The 21,346-nt window shown below is 48.2% G+C and overlaps 1 protein-coding gene across 2 annotated transcripts; it reads left to right on the forward strand.

The window, feature by feature from the left end:
• Nucleotides 1-973: 973 nt before the first annotated feature.
• F10 (coagulation factor X) lies at nt 974-20,342 on the forward strand. Of its 2 annotated transcripts, none has more exons than NM_001242368.1 (9): nt 974-1,213; nt 1,291-1,573; nt 3,159-3,319; nt 8,742-8,766; nt 9,712-9,825; nt 11,835-11,966; nt 14,292-14,527; nt 17,022-17,139; nt 18,959-20,342. In NM_001242368.1, the coding sequence occupies exons 2-9, from the start codon at nt 1,468-1,470 to the stop codon at nt 19,546-19,548; spliced, it is 1,482 nt and encodes a 493-aa protein (NP_001229297.1). In that variant the 5' UTR covers nt 974-1,213; nt 1,291-1,467; the 3' UTR covers nt 19,549-20,342. The 2 variants fall into 2 exon arrangements, with proteins under 2 accessions (NP_001229297.1, NP_031998.3); NM_007972.4 differs by having other exon boundaries at nt 1,481-1,573.
• Nucleotides 20,343-21,346: the final 1,004 nt, after the last annotated feature.

The following is a 21,346-nucleotide window of genomic DNA, read 5'->3' on the forward strand; positions in this document are numbered from 1 at the left end:
GTCTGCTGTGAGTACCTCACAGACTCAGTGTAGGCTCAGTGACACAGTACACGGGCATCATCAGGCAGGGCAGCGATCAGGCACCAGACTCCTGCCAACAGCCACCAGAGCACCGCGCACATTTCCCAAGTTCTGTTATGTCTGCCACAGCCTAGGAAATGACAGTGACTTCCCTCCTGGTGAGATGCCAGCATCAGCCTCAACATCTGATGTCACGGGTGTGTGTGTTTGTCAGGTACCCACAGCACGCCAAGGCCCTCTCAGCACTGGTAACAGTGATAAGCCAAGTGTCATCACCGTACTCTCTGGCTACGTGCATGCAGCCACAGTCATGAGCCATTGCCTAACCAAACTCCAGTACAGTGAGCATGAGAAGCCTATTGCTGCTCACTAATTAGCAGGCATGGTGCGCATGCTCCGCAGACTCAAAAATAGCTCTGCCAGATGAAGCTTTGAAGGAGGAAGGGCTCAGCATGTAGAAGGTGGAGTCAGGGTGAGCACTGCCTCCTCACAGGCCAAAGTTAGGGAGTTTTGTTGTTGTTGCTGCTGGGACTGCTCCTGCAGTTCTCTAGGGACACCGGAGCATGGGCCTGTAGCCCCAATTACATGTACACACACACTCTCAGAAGAGTCAAATGGCCACAGCATGTGAGAGGAGCTGTTTCCACATCTATAGCTCTCAGATGGCTTACCCTTCCCTGGCCTCCTCTTTCAGGACCAAGGGAAATGGCTACTCCCCTGCAGAACCGACCCAAGGTATGAGCCACATGCTCTGCAGAAGTGCCATCGGCCATCAAGCACCAAGACTCCACTCACACAGTCTCCACCCTCCAGGCCTGCGGGAAGGCTGGGAGTGGCAGGCCTGGTGGGCAGAACACACCCCCAACCCTGATGATTGCCACATGGCCCTGTGGACTTCCCTGGATGTCACGTATGAGAGAAGTGACCTTGTGTCAAGACACCAACAGTTCAGGGTTCCTGTTCCCCAATAGCTCAGCCTGTTTCCGTGACTACAATATATAGCCATTGTCCAAGAGACACATAAACCTCACACCTACACCTCTGCCCGCCCGGAGTCAGCAGGGCCCAGCCAGAAGATTGAGGGCTTGGATTCAAATCCCACATCTGACCTGACACCCATGCTTTGCCTCATGCCTGTTTCAACTTCTGTTCCTTAAAACAAGGAGGGGGGACTGACCCCTCTACCAGCTGGGTAAGTGCCAGCAGGGCTGGGGTGAGCATTGGAGAACCAGGCAACCCCCCATCAAATGCTATTGTTGCTCTCTGCAGGAAGCAGGCCCTGCCTGGCAGTTCTGGATAAGGGTAGCCTCCCCTAGAAAGGCTGGGGCTGGTCACCACAGTCCCCAGTCCCCTGACCTCATTGCTGGCCCAGGGCTCCAATCAGAAGGCTGAGATAAGCAGAAGGCCCATGGCCACCTGGGGCCCAGGGTGAGTGAACCTTGCCCCATGCCTGTCACAGCCACTGCCGTCCTTGACCACACCATGGGGAGCCCGGTGCAACTCAGCCTGCTCTGTGTTGTCCTGGCCAGCCTCCTGCTCCCTGGGAAAGGTGGTAAGTACTCCAGTCCTTCACGGTGAAGAGCGGCCCGGGGAGAGGGGGTGAGAGTGGGTGGGAGGGTGGGAGGGTGAAATGCTTGGTTCGCTGACCAGCGACAGGCTGGCTTCTAAAGGTATACATAGAGCCAGCTGCGAGTACCCATGCAGAGCACATGGAGATTTGAATGAAAGGAAACGGAGAAAGGAGAGGAAGGGAATGGAGACAAAGTGAGAGAGAAACCATGATAAGGAGAGAGGGGAGGGCAGAGAAAATGACACCAAGACAAAGCCACCCCAGACATAGAAGACACAGGAGCCAAGGCCCTGAGCTTGGGGAGCTCGGCTGGACCAGAGACTGCACAAGGCAAAGCTGTACAGGCAGTGAGCAGCTCCCAGGCCTGTTCCCCCCTCCCCAAAAAGGCTTATTTTAGCTAGCCCAGAGCAGGCTCTGCTCGTGCAGAGCTGGCCTTGCTCCAGTACAAGGAGAAGCCTCAGCAACACTGGGCACCTCGCATGTACTGGGGCCTTAATGAGGAAAACATCTCTGGGAAACCTGCTACCACTCAGTCGATGGGTCGATGTCAGTAAGCCACTGGCAAGGTCAGCCCCACAGAGACAGCCACATGTTTGAGGGCAGCAACATGTGGGAACTGGACAAAGGCCTCCAGTAACAAAGCACACAGCCGACAGTGAGCAGCAGGACCCTCCCACCCCTCGAGTCAGGACAGTTGGAGTCCTTGCTGGGTTCCGTGGACAGTGTTCACCATGTTATAACACTTTAGTTCTGGGCTGCCAAACTTGATTTTATTCAAATCAGAACCTATGGCTGCTGGTGGCATGGTGGGTCTGTGTGACCATCTAAGGAGTGAGCATAGTGTCCTAGCTAAGCCATTCATGGAGACTGAGGTTAGTCCGAAGAGCGAGAGCTGGAAGCCCAGCCGGTCACCTTCTTTCCCTGGGTAGGGACCTTTAAGCACCTGCTCTTTCCAGGCCTAGGAACAGCCTTGGGCAGACAGGCCAAATGCCTTTGTAGAAGCACATTCTCACTGAGGCAAAAGAAGATGACCAGGAGATAAATGACATCAGAGAGTGGCTGGTACTGTGACCAGCGTCAAGACAGGGGGAAGGGAGGGGGCGTGAAGCTAGTGAGGATGCTGGCCCTCCTGAAGGGTCATGCAATAGAGTTATCCATGCGTGCAACTGGATAGGCACACCAGCCACTCTTGCGTCCCCTGGCATGGACAACTTAAGGGTTTATGATTTCAGAGGCCTTAGACTGTCATGGCAGAGAGGGTGTGACAGGATGGAGCCGCTCCTGCTGTGGCCACCAGGCAGCAGAGGAAAGGGAGGCCATCTGGGGGACTTCTCTTTCTCCTCAAGCTTCCAGGCTGTGTGGCAATGCTGCCCACACCACTCAGGGTGCAGCCTTCCCCTCAGTTAGTTCTCTCAGGAAACGCCCTCATGAACACACGCGGACATGTCTCAGTCTCCCAGGCTGACAATGGAGATTAAACATCACACTGTGGAAGAATATTCCAGGCAGGGGAAAAGGCCTGTGTGAAGACTGGGTGAGAGGGCCTTTCACCTTCCCTGTCTTCTAGTGTTTATTAACCGGGAACGTGCCAACAATGTCCTGGCGAGGACTCGGAGGGCAAACTCATTTTTTGAAGAGTTCAAGAAAGGAAATCTGGAAAGAGAGTGTATGGAAGAAATTTGTTCTTATGAAGAGGTCCGTGAAATCTTCGAGGACGACGAGAAGACGGTGAGTCGGGCCAGGTCCAGGCTGGGTCCTCTCAGTTACTTATTAGCTGAGGCTGGACCATCCCATCTTCTGGGCTGCTACAGGGTTCCAGGCTGGCCCAGAGTTGGACCTTTACCCACAAGGCTGGGAAGGATAGTCAGGGAAAGCAACCTAGAGGTGAGATGACCAGGCATAGCATCCTGGCTTTTGCCTGTGGGGCATTCATTTTCATCTCTTCAGCTCTCCTCCTGAGTAGGAAAACTGAGGGGAAGAGACATGGCACATCATAGAAGGGTAATGAGAACTCGCGAGTGTGGCCAAGTTAACCTGTGGGAGATGAATGCACACCATTGCCTTCACCCTCCCACTCCTGTGGGTAAAGAGCTCTGTGACTAGGAAGAGCATGCCAGCCACGCAGACACATGACAGGAGGCCCACGGCACCACCAATCACCACCCATGAGCAGCAGGGGTGAGCCTGCTCCTTTTCCCTAGGAGAGGACCTTCAGGTGCCCAGGAGAAATCTGAGCCTAAATAAACAAGAATGTGCTAAAGAGAACAGGGTCCCCTTCCCCCCCAAAACAAAAGGGGGCCAAGGGAGAGCTTAGGAAGGAACAGGCAGTTGTTGGACCCAAGTGGAAGCTGCAAGGCCCACTGGCACCATCGAAGGTCACTGAGTCAGGCCTGCACCACTTCATGGCCACACCACTGGCTCCACTTAGGAACTCAGTCACCTGTAGCCAGGATCGAGTGACCAAGACCACCAGGGGAGTTTAGGCTAGTGTGACCCCTGAGGGGTGCAATCAGAGCAGTTGCTTTCAGATAGCTGTGACTAAAGGCATTAAGTGTTTTAGCTTTCACTATCAAAGGGTTCTCTCGGTCTGTGATCTCTTCATTTCATGAGCTTAAGCAGGACACTATAGCAGCAGCCAGAGGGAGCATGCTCTCCTCAGGGCAGACAGGAAGCAAAAGGTGAAAACAGGAAAGCACTGAATCCAAGATCCTAAGGACAGTCCCCACCAGGTCAGCTAGACCCCTGGGTGTGCCCCAACTGAAGTTTGCAGAAGCTCCCAAAACGCCACCACCTGGGGACCAAGTGTTCAGTTATGACCCTCAGAAGGACAGTTCATATTCAAACCATAAGAGAGGCCAAGTTATGAGGCAAAGCTGGCTCTAGGAGTAGAAAAAAGGATTAATTTATGCTCGTCAAACAACCAACAGCCTTAGGAGACTTACTGAGTTCAGGACCCTGGAAACGTGGGAAGGACCAACGCCGTCCTCTGCACAGGCACCTCGGACTCCCGAAGCTCTCCATCCTCGCTTTACCTTCAAAGATGTTCAAGTCCAAGCCATTTGGACTTAATCACAAACAATTTCCTCAGGAAAGAGTCCCCCATGCTCCGTAAAATCATCCCCTGGCTCGTCCGAGACACCCACCCCCCTGCCTTGCATCACAGGACACAACAAATGTGAGGATTGTTCTGGAACCTTGCTGTAGCTAACGATGTTGACTACGCTTAAGAATATGAACACCGCTTCGAGGATTCATCCATTTATCCCATATTCAGGGAGAACTGGCTTAGTAGAGAAGATTTGAAGAAGTCTTGGAAATGAAGCTGACAGAAACCAACCTGTTAGGGACTGGAGAAACCGGTACAATTCTTTCTGCCATCTATGTGGTGCAATCTTTTATAGCCCTCCGCCTCTAACCACATCCAGGCCCCTCAGCAAGCTTGTCAGAGAAGTAGGGCTGGGGATGATTTCCCAGCCCCATTCTGATGTCACCCACAGACACGGAGTCTTCTAGTCGCAGACCACTCTAAGGTGGCTCTAATGGGGTAGTTGGATTTACTGGTCGAGAAAGAAGCATGCAGCACTTAAACTGAGCAGTCACAGCCTTTTGAGACTCAAGCCAAGGCCATTCACTGTGGTGAGGCCATGCCACACAAGACAAGAGAAGGAGGGAAATGTACCGATGAGTGTCCTGGAAACCACACCTCTGCAAGTCGGTCTAGAGAGAAAGCCACAATCCGGTCATGTGACCAGATACCACCTCACTTCAGCAGATCATGGTATTCAAGAGAATTCTTATGTTGCTGTCCACCACAGTCCATTTCAGCCACCAGAAAACAGAAAGGGAATCAAGATTTCTTTTTATTCTTCATTGTGGTGGCACATGCCTTTCATCCCAGCACTCAGGAGGTGGAGGCAGGTGGATCAGTGTGAACTTGAGGGCCTGGTCCAAGCCAGCCAAGGATACATAGTACGGGCCTTTCTCAGGAAAGAAAGAAGGAAGGAAGGAAGGAAGGAAGGAAGGAAGGAAGGAAGGAAGGAAGGAAGGCAGGAAGGAAGGAAGGATTCCTTTAATTCTTTGCTACCAAACCAATGGTTTATATCTAATGAGAGAATCCATAATTGCAGGATTTTTATTTTAAGCATCTGTTTAAAGTATGTATATATATTCATATATACATAAATATAAAACTGTTCAGTAGATAAGGAATTGCCTTTTTCAATAAGTGGAATTCATCTCAATCCCTTTGTCTTGCTATAACAAAATACCTTAAGCTAGGTAATTTACAAACATCATGAAGGTTTTACTCATAGTTATGGAGAGTGGGAAGTCCGAGGATAAGATGCCTGCAGTTTGGGTGTCTGCTTCCAGGGGGATCTGTGTTGCTAACTCCTCATTTGGAAGACAGAGGAAAGGCACAAGGAGGAATGCTGAAAGCTTCACAAGGCTTCAGTCACCATGGTGCAGAGCTCCATGGACCCAATCACCACATAAAAGCCTTAACCCTTATGTGAAAAGAAGAAAAAGAGAAGAAAAAGAGAAGAAAAAGATAGTTATGCCTTCATTATGTCAAGACTTAGAAAGTTGGGCAGATACAGCTGACCCTCATGGTAGCTCCTAGAGAGTGTGCAAGGGGGCAAGAATTATGGGGAGGAATACATGTTGTATTCAGGTAAACTCATCTTCCTAGGTGTGGTTCCTAAGCCAGGTTCCTGACCTACCACGTCGGATTCCGTGTTAAGAAAAGAGACAAGAGTATGTCCCCAGCATAGATTCCACTCTTTATAAATACTACCACTGAGTTTCAGCCTGTGTATGGAGGGCAGTACACGGAGGCGGTACTCCAACACTTGTGCATTTATATCCTAAAAAGGCAAACCTCACACCAAACAGACCCTGACACAAACTGAATCAGAGATCTGAGGGCAAAACAAGAAAAACAAAGGCAATTAGTAGAAACATAGATCATGGAAGATAACTCAAAAGAGAAAAATTAATCAACTGGACTTTGTCAAATTTCTCTGGGAAAGAAAAAAAAAACAGTTAAGATGTGAATATGCAAGCTACTCACCAAGAAAGTGTTTGAAATTCACATGCCCAATAAGGGGTCCAGAATCTATAGAGAACTCACAACCCAAGAGAAGTGAACTCCTAAGAAATTCAATGAACAAAAGACTCAAACAGCCACATCACCAGAGATGAAATACGGTGGCAAGCCCCCAAGAAGATATTCCACACCACTAGCTATCTCAGGAATTCAAGATAAAGCCACAGCGCTCACTGATAGTGGGTATCAGTATACCTGTGGCTGGATGTACTGATAGAAGGCAGGGCTGGAGGCTTTGGAACCACCAGAGGGTCCAAATTCATGTACTTTGAAATAGTGTGAATTTCTCAGAAAGCCATATAAAGTGGCTCACTGCTGCAGGAAACCAGCCCTGAGTACTTAACTGAGAAAGAAAAAACTTATTGTCAAATGAAATACCTTATGTCTTGCATAAGATATAAATGTTTATAGCAGCTCCAATTGTAGTTATCCCAAGCTGGAAACAGCATGAAGGTCGCCCACTGTTGGGTGAAGGTAAGCACAGTACAAGCCAGCAACAGGAAGATCAAAATGGGGTCTACAGTTGCCTGGACGTGCTCTGGAAGCATGACGCTGAAGGAAGAGAGTTTCACAAGCTTGCTTCACGTATGATTTTATTTATCAGACATTCTTTAAAAGCTATTGCTTTATTGAAGATCAGTCAGTTTGTGGTGGGTACCAGCACTTAGTAGGTTCAGGGGTAAGCGGAGAGCTCTGATTGAAAGGTTGGGTGAAGATGGGGCTGTGGGTTTCCATTGTATGGGTGGTCACACAAGTCTGTACATGTGCTAAAGTTCAGAGAACTGCACACCAGAAATGGGTTTGACCGTGTGACATTTAAATTAGGAGAAAATATTTGACTTTTTTTTTTTTTGAGATAGGTACTAATGTAGCCCAGGCTGGCTTTGAACTCACTATGAAGCTGAGGAATAACCTTGAACTTCAGTCCTCCTGCCTCAACTCTGAAGTGCTAGGATCACAGGCATGTGCTTTCATGTCAAAGTTTGTTTAATTTTTGGAAATGTAGTCTGCACCAAGCAGATCTCTATAGATCTCTGTCTTTTCCTTTCACCCCTGAGACTGAATCAAGGACCTCCCATGAACTAGGCAAGGGCTCTACTCCAGGCTGTATCGCCCAGTCTAGACTGAAACTTTTTTTTTTTTTTTTTTTTGGTTTTTTGAGACAGGGTTTCTCTGTGTAGCCCTGGCTGTCCTGGAACTCACTTTGTACACCAGGCTAGCCTCGAACTCGGAAATCCACCTGCCTCTGCCTCCCAAGTGCTGGGATTAAAGGCGTGGGCCACCACCACCGGGTGAAACATTTTAATAACAGCACACTCACTGCCATGACTAGCATAACAGGGTTCTATAAACAAGGTGGCTTAAAGTAACAAAGTAACAAGGATTTGTTCACTTGGCCTTTCGGAGGCAGTGAGTACAAAGTCAGGACTGGGCCAGGCTGGGATCTTTTGAAGTACCAGAAGAAGCCAAGCTGTGGTGCCCAACATTACCCAGACCTTGGCTGGCTCCCGTGACCCTTCCTCCACTGTTAGCTCCGGTGTCTTTTCCTTACTTTGAAATGGACACTCTCATTGGTTAAGAACATATAATCCTGGATGACCTTACCTGGGTCTTCACCCTAATTTGCATCCATTAAGTTCCATTTCTAGTTAAGATCATATCTGAGGTCCCATCTAGATCTGAATGGGGGCTGGTGGGGTTGTGAACCAACAGTGTGTACTGTGACCTGTTAAACCTAATTAGCAATCCACACTTTTCCCGCAGATACCTGGTAGCCAGTGGTCTTGTTCTTAATTTTGGGCATGAGGAATCCTTTAACTGAACACAATACTCCAGTGGTATATAATTAATGGATCCATTTTGACTTCTTGCTGGTTACCTTGAAATGTTGTTTCAATATTCAGCAAGAGCCATGTGTTGAAGCAGATTGTAGATGGAGGTGTTCTGGAACACTCCTCAGGGCAGGTTACTGGCAATGGTTACCCTTAATGTGAAATGTCTGTTTTCTCTAATGTATTGTAAAATATTCTTTTTTTCTTTTAGAAAGAATACTGGACCAAATATAAAGGTGAGACATCTTCTATTTCAATCTTAAGTGAGAGAGACTCCTTAACATTTAAATCAGGAATAATGATTGGCTTTTGAAATCAGTTTGAATTACATTTCTGTTCAAATCTTGTTTATCTACACTTTTCCCTTATGGGTTTCTATAGTACTATAAATAAGTAATTTATAGTGCTTTTATATTGAGTCCAGTTTTATTATTTACTAAAATACACATCTTTTTAAATGGGATCTTGTCCTGTTGCTGCAAAACCCCAGGTTCAAGTCACCCTCATAGCACAGCCCCTGGAGTAACTGGGGCTGCAGATTTTTTTTTCTACCATGCCTGGCACAGATAAAGATTTATGTCAGTTCTTCCTCATCTGAGGATATCAACTTCCATGATATTTTCAGTAAGTACAGCAAGTTAGAGCAAACGGTGGAGATCGGAATACTGGCCTCTCTAAACAGTGGTCACCCTGATGACTGCTCATAGCATCAGAGATGGTACTACTGATCATGACCACCTGGAAGTTATTCCAAAATGGCAATCAGACTTGCCCCCGGGTAAGTGACTACCAGGAGAGGCAGAGCCTGTGCCAGGGCTGGATCATCTTTGGATTTTCATTCCATACCCAGAGGGCTTAAGAAGGTTTTCCGTGTTCTCTGATCAGCAGGCACTGGAAACAAGTGTCACACTGGCCTCTTGTCTTTCTCCTTTCCAGAGAAGGCAAAGCATCTCACCCTAGCCACAAACACACCATAATGCATTCCAGCAGAAATCAGGGACCTAGCCAGTGATGCAAGGACAGGGGTATCACACAGCCACAGCCACCCAAGTGGGAAATAAACAAAATCAAGATATGACGAATTCCTCTCAAGGAGAAGTGTGCTCAGGCTCTCTGCAAAGTGGGTGCAGGGGTGTCCGTGATGAGGTCTCAACCTTAGTTTCCAAATCCTCCCATTGCAGACGGCGACCAGTGTGAAAGCAGCCCTTGCCAGAACCAAGGAGCGTGTCGAGATGGCATCGGGGGTTACACGTGCACCTGCTCGGAGGGATTTGAAGGCAAAAACTGTGAGCTCTGTAAGTCCCTCTGCTTGGTGGGCCTTCGGATCATAGAGTAGGGAAGAGGGAAGACACTGACGTGCCTGCCAGGCAACTTGAGTCGTTTGTAGTTCTCCAACACACTGAGCCTCCCGTGCTGTCCTCTAGCTGCTCGATGGGGTGCCATGTGAAAGCTGGCGCTCTGTGGGCCAGAGCTGTTAAAGGGCACCACGAGGCAGGTGACAGTACAGAGGTAGATTCTTCACTCTGCTCGGGTCAAATGGTCTCAGGCCACTTGTCACCACAAACATCAGTGAGGAGTGTTCTAGATTGCCCAGTTTTAGACAAGTGATGCACTTAACCGATTCTACAGGGAGACTCACTGAGCTATTTTTTACCATGGTAATAGATTTTTAAATTAATTTTAGATTACTGTCAGACCAGTTTTCCTTTACAGGATAGAGCTGAATTTCTTTTACCTCTTTATTTATTGCTTTTTTGAGATGGAGTCTCACTCTCTGTTCAAGGCTGGTCTAGAACTTACTGTATAGCCCACTCCAGATGTGAACCCCTGCCTCGGCCTCCCAAGTACTGGGATAACAGATGTCTGTCACCATGTCCAGGGTTTAATGACTTCCCTTATAGAATGAGATCTTTATGTGGATGCCCTCAGGACCTGCCCCAGTAAAGCTGCTGATTATGACTATGAAGCATTCCCCAGAGCCTGACATCTGCACACAACAGACCAACAGGTCTAGTGAGGGGCACACCAGGGAGCTAAAATTCCATTAAGGTAGATGTTACGGCCTAATTGATTTTTCACCCGAGTCTACACAGAAGGCTGTAATGCAGATAACTTCTGTCTTAGTTGGGGTTTAACTGCTGTGAACAGACACCATGCCCAAGGCAACTCTTATAAGGACAGCATTTAATTGGGGCTGGCTTATAGGTTCAGAGGATCTTGCCATTATCATCAAGGCAGGAGCATGGCAGTGTCCAGGCAGGCATGGTGCAGGAGGAGCTGAGAATTCTACATCTTCATCTGAAGGCTGCTAAAGGAAGATTGACCTCCAGGCAGCTAGGATAAGAGTCTTAAAGCCCACACCCACAGTGACACACCTACTCCAATAAGGCCATACCTACTCCAACAGGGCCACACCTTCTAATAGTGCCACTCTCTGGACCGAGTGTATACAAATCATCACAGCCACAGATGTGGTTTTTAGCATGAGTTGGCTCAGCCTGTGCTGGAAGCAGGTGGGTGTCTCTGTTCCAAGATGCTGTGGATGGAGGTATATGGACTCAGTCAGCCTTGAGATAGAATGGGCAGGTCAGACGTTACCAAGAGGATGCTATGCCACAATCTCATGTACCCCAAGACCTTCACTTCCAAAACTTAATATATAGAGCGGAGGGACGTAAATGAACCCCCCACACACACACACACACCCCTGCTTTCATATACTCTATACCTGGTTCCTGGTTTCCTGACACATGCTTCCTATAGAGGACTATTTCTTCAGGATCTCACAGGAACCCAGACCTAAAAACACAGCATGCTCACAGCAGGGGCCAGGACAAGAATCACATTCTGTTTTTATTAGGCAAGGGAAGAAAGAATTGCAACGAGGATGCAACCCTCCCTCTATGCCAAGGGTGGCGCTTTAGAGGAGCAGAATGTGTACAGCCCTCAACATAGAGCACGTGCCTGCCATCTGCCTTTTGAAAGCTTTTCAAAAGGCAGAGAGCCCAACAGAGATGCTGAGTGTCCCTCCCATGGCCTGTGAGGATGCCAGGTGTTCCTTCCATAATCTGTGCATATGTCAAACGTCCCTCCCATGGTCTAGGGAGGCAGCAGCGGGGAGAAAGGCTTGTATGGGGCTGGCATCTCACTTGGCTGACTGTCCTGTTACCATGTGTGTATTCCTTGGGACTCTAGTCCTTTGCACACCCCAGCCTGGGCGTGGCTGAGATGAGGGCAATGTAGCCAGCATGTCAGAGTTTGTCACATGTCTATGAGACGGTCCCATCTATCCTTTGCTTTGCAGTTGTTCGGAAACTCTGCCGCCTAGACAACGGAGACTGTGACCAGTTCTGCAGAGAAGAGCAGAACTCAGTGGTGTGCTCCTGCGCCAGCGGTTACTTCCTGGGTAATGATGGCAAGTCTTGCATCTCCACAGGTAAGGGTCATCAGGCCATGGAGACTGCTGTGGGCAGTGATGCCACATGTGCTGGTGGGACTTGCAGCTGACAGTGCCAAGAGATGTAGAATGAGATTTGGGGCTCTGGTCCTACAGTTCAAGCATGGAAGCTTTAGGTTGGAGAGAAGGTATGTTAGCTCTAGGGACAAGCAGCTGCTGAGCCTCAGGACCTCCCTTGAAGTGACTGGCACTGTTGTCTTGTTCCTGCAAAGGCAGCTGAAAGGAGGTGGTCCCAGGAATCACTGCACTGAATCTATCCACAGCTCTGACAGTGACTACTGTGCAGGGTACCCATGCTCCTCTGGCCTGTCACAATATCCCAGGGGCAAGACGAGAACAGGACTCTCCTGGGTTCAGAAGGAGGCTTGGGCAGGAAGAACACCTGGCACACATGCCATTTTTCCAGTTCCATGTTGATTGGGTTCATTTATTACCTGGTGAGAGCGGGATGTGCCAGGTCTGAAGAACACCAAAGCCACGACTAACAAGGCTCTTAGAGAGCAGTGAGTGCCAGATGGGCTGAGAAACATGGAGGGCCATGGTAATGAACCCCTCATAAGAGCTAGAGAAGGGCAGGTGGATTTCTGAGTTCGAGGCCAGCCTGGTCTACAGAGTGAGTTCCAGGACAGCCAGGGCTATACAGAGAAACCTTGTCTCGAAAAAAAAAAAGAAAGAAAACAACAAACAAACAAACAAACAGATCTCAAGAAAGGTTCATCTGAGCAATACAGACATGACATGGAGATAGCAACTCTGAAGATCCAGCCTCTTGGTTCACAGATGGTCCCTAACTCCCACCATAGCAGCGCCCAAGAGTGCAAAGTCTCAGGCCCACATAGATCTCAGACAACCAAACATACAGAGGAGATGATATGGGACTCAACATGCTGAGTCATTTCTCCTCTTCCCCTCTCATCTGCTGCTCACTGAAGACGATCTATCTCAGAAACCAAGTCATCAGAAAAGAGCGGCTCTGGATACATCTTTCGAGGATGATCCAATTATATAACATGGAATCTCTCAACAACCAAAAGACAGGAAGGGTTTTTTTCCACTGACTTTTTTTTTTCAAGACAGGATATCTCTGTACAGCCCTAGCTGTCCTGGAACTCACTCTGTAGACCAGGCTGGCCTCGAACTCATAAACCACCTGCCTCTGCCTCCCAAGTGCTGGGATTAAAGGTGTGCGCCACCATGCCCGGCTTCACTGACATTTTTTAAGCTTCAAGTAGTTAAGAAACTTTTAACTGGAGCTATTTCTCGATATGTGTACCAATTATTTTAACTTCAGGAACAATCCCAGTCAATTCAAAATAAAGTTTAATATCTGAAAACATAGGTATATTCAATAGTAGAGAGTTTGTCTGGCATACTTTGAAAGTTTGTAACTACGTATTTCAGCCCAGGGATAAGAGTCTCTAGTTTCTTTTCACTAGCTAAGGTCACAATCACAACTCTTGGGAAGCAAAGGCCACATTGTAACTACTTGACCTCAAACCATGACTGGCAACAGAATAGCCACTGTGCCCAGCCTCTGGCTACAGGACCCTTCTCTTGCTGTTGGTTTCTGCTCTTGGTTTTCTTGCAAAGGTAAAGGCTTTCAAGTTTTCTAACTCTGTTTTTTATTTCTGGCTCTCACTGTAAACTTCATTTAAAATATCCAGCAATAACCATGCCACAGCCTGAATGCTGAGTAGCCAAGAAATTTCTTCTGCCAATTTAATTTGCCTATCAGCTTTAAAATATTGATTCTACAGTTTCAGGGCATGGGCAAAATGTGAACAAGGTCTTTATAGCCAATGGCCTCTAATCTGATTCCCAACAGAGCTTCTGATCCCTTTTAAGAGTTCATGATCATAATATTCGCTACCCACAATTGTTTCAGCATTCTGGTCTTGTGATACCCTGATGGAACCACCCACTCAGCTCTGAACAACAGAATTCTAAGTTTACTCCAGCTCACATCTCTAAATGCTTTTAAATTCTTCCTACCAACTAGCCCCGAGCCTTTCGAACCACATGACCAAGTAGCCATAGCAGCAACCCCACTCTTGGTACCAATTATTTATATTCATCAGAATTTCAGCACTGCAACAAAATGTCTGACAAAATTTAAAGGATGAAGGAGTTTTTTAGCATTTGTTTATTTCTTTATTTATTTATTTATTTATTTATTTATTTATTCATTTTAGCTGTGTTTTACTGATATCTCATTTGACTCTTAGGCTTAACCATTCCACCCCGGCCAGGAAGCCTCATGAGGCTTCTGGCTTTGCTGAGGCCTCTGTGGTCCTATTCTTTTAGCTCCCTTCCCCTGTGGAAAAATCACTACAGGACGTAGGAAGAGGTCTGTGGCCCTAAACACCAGCGACAGTGAGCTTGACCTTGAAGACGCCCTGCTTGATGAGGATTTCCTGTCCCCTACGGAGAATCCTATTGAACTGCTCAACCTCAACGAGACACAGCCTGAGAGGAGCAGCGATGACCTTGTTCGGATTGTGGGTGGCCGGGAATGCAAGGATGGAGAATGTCCCTGGCAGGTAACTGGCCTAAGCTAGTCTTGGCTGCAAGTAGAAACCCTCTCAGGGTCAGCAAAGACCAATGGGACAACCCTTTTCGGGTCACTAAAGGCCAGTGGGACAACCCTCTCTGGGTCACCAAAGGCCAGTGGGATAACCCTCTCAGGGTCACTAAAGGCCAGTGGGACAACCCTCTCTGGGTCAGTGACTCAGACCTGCATGGGTCCTTCTCAGTGGCCATCATTCCATTTGTAGTTTGAGAAAAAAAAATTTAAACAAAAACATCTAAATGCTAACAGGGGTAAAATATGTTAAAGAAAGATACATTCTATTTACATTCAAAATGGTTTTTTTTTAACTACTTTGGTTATTGATGTGATCTAGGGTTGCCAGACTTAGGGGGGCAAAAAAGCCCCTTGGTGAGACTGGAGTCCCGCTGTAGGAGAGTGTTCAACTGCTATTTCTGATCCCAGCTTGGTTTCTGGTCCAGTGCTCTGAATCTCTTCTGTCATCTCAGCTAGCCCTTGAGATTTGCAATGTCCAAAACCTAAATGCCTCTCCTAGAAGCAAAAAACCTAGAACAGCCGGTTCTCAACCTGTGGCTCACAAGCCCTTTGGGAGTTGCATGTCAGATATTTACCTCAAAATTCATAACAGTAGCAAAGTCACAGTTGTGAAGTCATAACAAAATAACATTATGGTTGGGGGTCACCATAACATGAAGAATTTGTTAAAGGAAAGGTTGAGAACTACTGGTCTAGAGCCACCAGCAATGCCCAGACATCATGTCAACACCCTCCACCTGCAGGGTGCAGGGCAGATGTTGTTGACCAGAGGCAGGAATTCCAGCCTACATGCAACCCTCTTCAGACACACGTACTGAGAACTCACTGAGCTGGACCTAAAGTGGCTACTACGTGTAGACTATGAGATCTCATCTTCAGGGAGGCTGGGGAATACTCACCAAGGCCCCTGATGAAGTCTGAGTAAGAGAAACCTGCTCCTGGTCCAAGATTGGCTCCTCCTTAGGGGAAAGCATATGTTGTTGGGTCTTAGCTGGCTTCCTTTCCCTTGTCACTAAAGCAAAGTTTGAGTTTGTATAGTTATCAAAGGTAAATAGGGGTTGGAAGATGGCTCAGTGGTTAAGAGTGCATACGCCTTTCCCAGAGGACCAGAGTTCAATTCCTGGCACCTAGATTAGACAGCTCACAATCTCCTGTAACTCCAACTCCAGGAGAGCTGGCATCTTTGGCCTTCACAGCTACCTCCACTAACCTGTGCATATTCATGCACATAAACATAATTTTAAAACATCTTTAATATAAGAAGAGGAAAAACAAAATCAATAAAAGACAAACTCATTGACTTTTTAGCAATGGGTAACCTCAAGAATTCCTCTGGATTCAACACTAGAGAGTGCTTTTTTTTTTTTTTTTTTTTTTTTTTAGATAGGGTCTCAGTGTGTGGGCCTGGCTGGTCTTGAGCTCATAAGAAATCTACCTGCCTCTGTCTCCCTAATCCTGGGATTAAAGGTGAATGCCATGTGCATCCTGCTCGCTGACTCCCACCAGAGGGTAGGGAATTCACTAAAGAAAGGCAGCCCAGCCAACACTTGGTGTCCAGCACTGCAGGCTAGAGCTCTAGGATGGGCATGGTTCCTCTCCTGGACATCAACTCTTGCTTCTGCATAGCTTCTCAAGAGCAGTCACGGGTACCCTGACTAGATCATCCCAGACAGTGGCACTTAATGAGCAGGAGGGCAGGTCTGTAGGCTGCGGGATCTGGGCTATGGAAAGTAAAGTGTTTCTTCAGAGCAGGGCTGGCTGGTCTGGGTCATGAGTCACAGCCATGTAAACCTTAAGGTTCTTACTACAGAGGAATGTCTTCTGTGGGTAACAGGCGAAAGTGCTAGGACTGATTGGGAAGAGAAAAAAGAGGAGGCCCGTTACAGGGACCTTGTCACCTGGGTGGGAAGGAGACAGGCAAAGATGTCCTCCAGGGTGGTTCTTGGTCTAGGTCAGACCCTCAGCAAATATCTGTGAACTATCTGTTGGTCAATCTTTACAGCAGACCAAACCTACCCTGAGGAAACAAGGCTGGATATGCCCAGGGATTAGGCACAAGGTGGCTGTTGGAGAATATGCTGAGGGTCATGCAGGAAAGGTCTGGGCCGCTAGAGTGAACGCCACAGGAGATGCAGGGTCAGAAGGAGTTGTAGGACTGGCTAGTGGAGGTAGAGCAGAGCCTGGCTGTGGGGTGCTGGACTACATGGAGGTCTCTGCTGGTGTCTGGAACTGAGAGAAAGCTACCATATGTTCTCTGGGCAGCCAACAGGCAGGAGAGCTGGGTCTCTGGGTAGGCTAGTGGATGGAGAAAGCAGGGGTCAGAGAAACAGGTGTAAAACTCCTAGAAAAGGTTATTTGAGAGTCCCTGGAGAGCCCAAATAGCCTACTCAGTGTGGCATGGCCTCACGCAGGCTATAGGTGGTTTGAAGACAATTCTGTTCTGGTCACAGGCTCTGCTCATTAACGAAGACAATGAAGGGTTCTGTGGGGGCACCATCTTGAATGAGTTCTACATCCTCACTGCTGCCCACTGTCTCCATCAGGCCAGGCGATTCAAGGTGAGGGTAGGTAAGTGACATTCCAGCCCTGGGGACCCCGCCATCTCAAGTCCTAAAAGCACTGTCGTTGCTCTCCCAGGATCTCTAGACACATGGGATCTGTTAGCAACAGTTGCCCAAATGCCGAGGAGAACTCGGAGGGCAGGCATCTAACGGCTTCCCCAGCCCAGGCCATTCCAGCAAGAGACTTCTCTCTTCAGAGTTTCTAGTGTGTCTTTTATTACACTCCTCTTACTGTCCAATCCTCAGAAGCCTTTCCAACCTTCCTCTCTCTACAACACTCTCAGGGCCTCTTCCTTTCACTGTGTGTCATTTAGTGCATTTCCATGTTTCCACAAGACCCAGGAGCTGTCTAGTAACAATCCAGCCACAAACTGCCTCAGGTGCAGTTTGAGACATCTGACATTTCTCTGCTACAAACGTAACAAGTACAGATTGTTGCGGGTGTCTCAGCATTTCTCCTTTCCAGCTGTGTCCCCGAGGCCTTGACTTTCCATCCCTAGAGGGATAAACTTCCACTGTGAGTGAGATGTTACCACATTGCCTTCCACAGTCAGCAGGAGGTTCTTTCACCTTAACTCAGACTGGGTGGGTCCAAGGGCACCGGCACCGGTGAGGGTGGATGCACCACCCAGGTCTGGAATAGGAGACCCTCTGTCCTGAGCAAATCCACAGACCCAGCTTCCAGGAACTACACAGGGACCATCTACCAAAGCATGGGGAATTGGAAAGAACTGGAGTCCTAAGCCTGAACACGGAAATCTGATCGGGAGCTGTCTTAGTGCTGATAGTATTCAATTCTCTTGTACGGAACCTCAGTTCAGTTCCTAGAACCCATATGGTGGCTCCCAACTGTCTGTGACTCAAGTTCAAGGAGATCTGATGCCATTTTCTGGCCTCCACAGGCACTAGGCATGCCCACAGTGCACATACGTACATATGCAGGCAAACACTCAGACACATAAAATGAAATAAACCTTTATTTTAAAAAGACTTTTTAAAAATATGATAAGAAGGTGAACTGGAAGAAAGACAGAGCACCTTTTAAGTACCTTTATTTTTAATTTTTGAGTTGGGCTACTCTACAGAGAACTGGCTGATCTTGAATTTACAAAGAACCTGCCCGGTCCTTCTGACTGCTAGGAACACAAGCACACAGTCCTTGGCTTGGGTCTGGTTTCCTATGAGGAAAAAAAAACTTATTTGTGGAGATGGTTTGTTCAGCTTACACTTCAACATCACAGGTCACCATCAAAGGAAGTCAGTGAGGAACCTGGAGGCAGGAGCTGATGTAGAGGCTGTGGAGGGTGCTGCTTACTGGCTTGCATAACATGGCTTACTCCGCCTGCTTTCTTATAGAACCCAGGACCACCAGCTAAAGGATGGCACCACCCATAAAGGGCTGGGCGGTGCCTCATCAATCACTAATTAAGAAAGTGCCTATAGGCTTGCCTGCAACCCGATCTTATAAGGGACATTTTCTCAATTGAGGTTCTTGCCTCTCAGATGACTAGCTTGTGTCAAATTGACAATAAGACCAGGCAGCACATTGCTTGCCTCCCTCCCTTCCTCTCTTCTTCCCTCCCTCCTCCCTCCCTTCCTTCCCCTCCTTCCTTCCTTTCTTGTTGAGACAGGATCTAGTTTATGTAGTGTGGATAGCCTGGGACTTATCATATAGATAGATGATGCTGGCCTCAAACTCATAGATCTACCCGCCTCTAATCCTTCTGTGATGGGACTAAAGGTGTGCTTCTTTAAACACAGCAGATCACAAACACGTGGCCCTCTGGGAACTCAGCCCTATCCTCTCTCTCTTTCTCTGGCCCCAGGTGATCGGAACACAGAGAAGGAAGAAGGCAACGAGATGGTGCACGAGGTGGACGTGGTCATTAAGCACAACAAGTTTCAGAGGGACACCTACGACTATGATATCGCCGTGCTGAGGCTGAAGACTCCCATCACGTTCCGGATGAACGTGGCCCCTGCCTGCCTGCCTCAGAAAGACTGGGCCGAGTCCACACTGATGACACAGAAGACGGGCATCGTGAGCGGGTTTGGACGCACGCATGAGAAGGGCCGCCAGTCGAACATCCTGAAGATGCTGGAGGTACCCTACGTGGATCGCAACACCTGCAAGCTCTCCACCAGCTTCAGCATCACACAGAATATGTTCTGTGCGGGCTATGAGGCCAAGTTAGAGGATGCCTGCCAGGGGGACAGTGGTGGCCCCCATGTCACACGGTTCAAAAATACCTACTATGTGACCGGCATTGTCAGCTGGGGAGAGGGGTGTGCAAGGAAAGGGAAATATGGCATCTACACAAAGGTCACGACCTTCCTCAAGTGGATTGACAGGTCCATGAAAGCCAGGGTGGGACCCACAGCCGAGACCCCAAGGACAGCAGGTCCGCCCAATTAAAGCAGTCCTTCTCCAGTCCTGCTGGGTCACATCTGGTGTTGTTTAATGTTGCCACCTTAAACAGGAATGTTCTTGGGGCAGCTGCCCCACCTGTGGTGGGGTCTTTTCCCTCAGTCTTATTTCCCTTGACTTCATGGTATACGAAACGGGCTGCAGCCGGGCAGTGGTGGCACACACCTTTAATCTCAGCACTCAGGAGGCAGAGACAGGCAGATTTCTGAATTTGAGGCCAGACTGGTCTACAGAGTGAGTTCCAGGACAGCCAGGGCTACACAGAGAAACCCTGTCTCAAAAAATGAATGAACGAACAAACGAACGAACAAACAAATGAACGAAAGAAAGAAAGAAAGAAAGAAAGAAAGAAAGAAAGAAAGGAAGGAAGGAAGGAAGGAAGGAAGGAAGAAAGAAAGAAAGAAAGAAGCTGCAAGTGAGCAAAGGTCTCTCTTCCTGAACCAGACTAGAAGACACTCAGGGAGTCGCTGGCTCTAGGGGGTTCGGTGTCTGCTCACACTTGGATGGAGCCCATAGACATAGCATATGGTTCTGATTTTCAGTATGTGTGTGTGCGCGCGTGCACACACACACACACATACACACAGACACAGGGACTTCAGCCCCTGTTTTAGGTTGAGAGGCCTAGACTCTGCTACTCCTTAGCCTGGCCAGAGAACCCTCACTGTCCTCTGGGAACTAGGCAACATGGAATTACTGGTTCCGTGACATCCACTGAAAGTAAAGACTCCTGGGAAGAGAGGCTAAGGTCTTTGTCTAAATAAAGGAACCTTTTACCCGGATCCAAGCCACGCACAATCCTGTGCTGGGCTGCCTGTAAGTGTGTAGCAGTCTTCCCACACCATGCTGTCTGCTGAGTGTGCATAGACGTTGTGCTGAGCTGACTGTTGGAGTGAATGCTGAGTGTGCATGCTATCTCCCTGGACTGGGCTGTGTGGTAAGAGCACACAAGAATCTTCCGAGATGGGCTGCCTGGTGTATGCATGGAATTCCCCTGAGCTAACCAGGGTGTTGAATGTACACAGGCCCTTCTTCCTGAACACAATATCAAATCACAATATCAACTCACCAGTTGCTAATAGAGATCCTACCCCCACCAGTATGTGGGTCTTAGCCCCAGCTTTGATTAGGAGCTCAGCAGTCTTTGCAAAACCTAAGTCCTGGCCTTATCCCAGACATCCAATCCTAAGTCCCGAGAGTGAGCCTAACCCTATATAACACTATCATGCCATCCCAGCAGGTGTTCGTTGAGTGGCATGATGTGGCCGGACAGGGTTCAGGGCATGTCTCTCCCCTCTAGTCTTCTATTGCTTCCAAGCCCCAAATTAAATGTGGAAACCAAGCCTACATTCAGTAAATAGAGTAACTTTTTCCCAAAAGTACCTATAGCTTGAACTTTACATAACTTTCCTAAGCAAAGTGTAAAGGTTCCAGTACAAAACTTCCCCCAAATCAAGAGCTGGACAGAGTCCTTTGTAAACAGATTTTGCAACATTTGGAAAAGTCAAACAAAAACAACACTTGATTTCCTAGAACCATAATGGCTGAGAGTGAGGCCAGGGTCTGAGAGCAGAGCTGACCTCAGCAGCTGCAGCGGGGACAGTGATGTGGACCCTGGAGAACACCTGCTCTGTAGCGTGGTCCCCTGGCCCTGCCTGCAGGTCAGCAGTGGGAGGATCACAGTTTCACCTGCCTCTGGGGATGGACTTTGTCCTTAAGAACAAGAACTCCCTGGGCTCCAACAACCCCAGGACAAGGTCAGCATCCACACAGGTCCCTGAATCAA

Source organism: Mus musculus, chromosome 8 (genome assembly GCF_000001635.26).
Source record: "Mus musculus strain C57BL/6J chromosome 8, GRCm38.p6 C57BL/6J".
NCBI classification, from domain to species: Eukaryota; Metazoa; Chordata; class Mammalia; order Rodentia; family Muridae; genus Mus; species Mus musculus.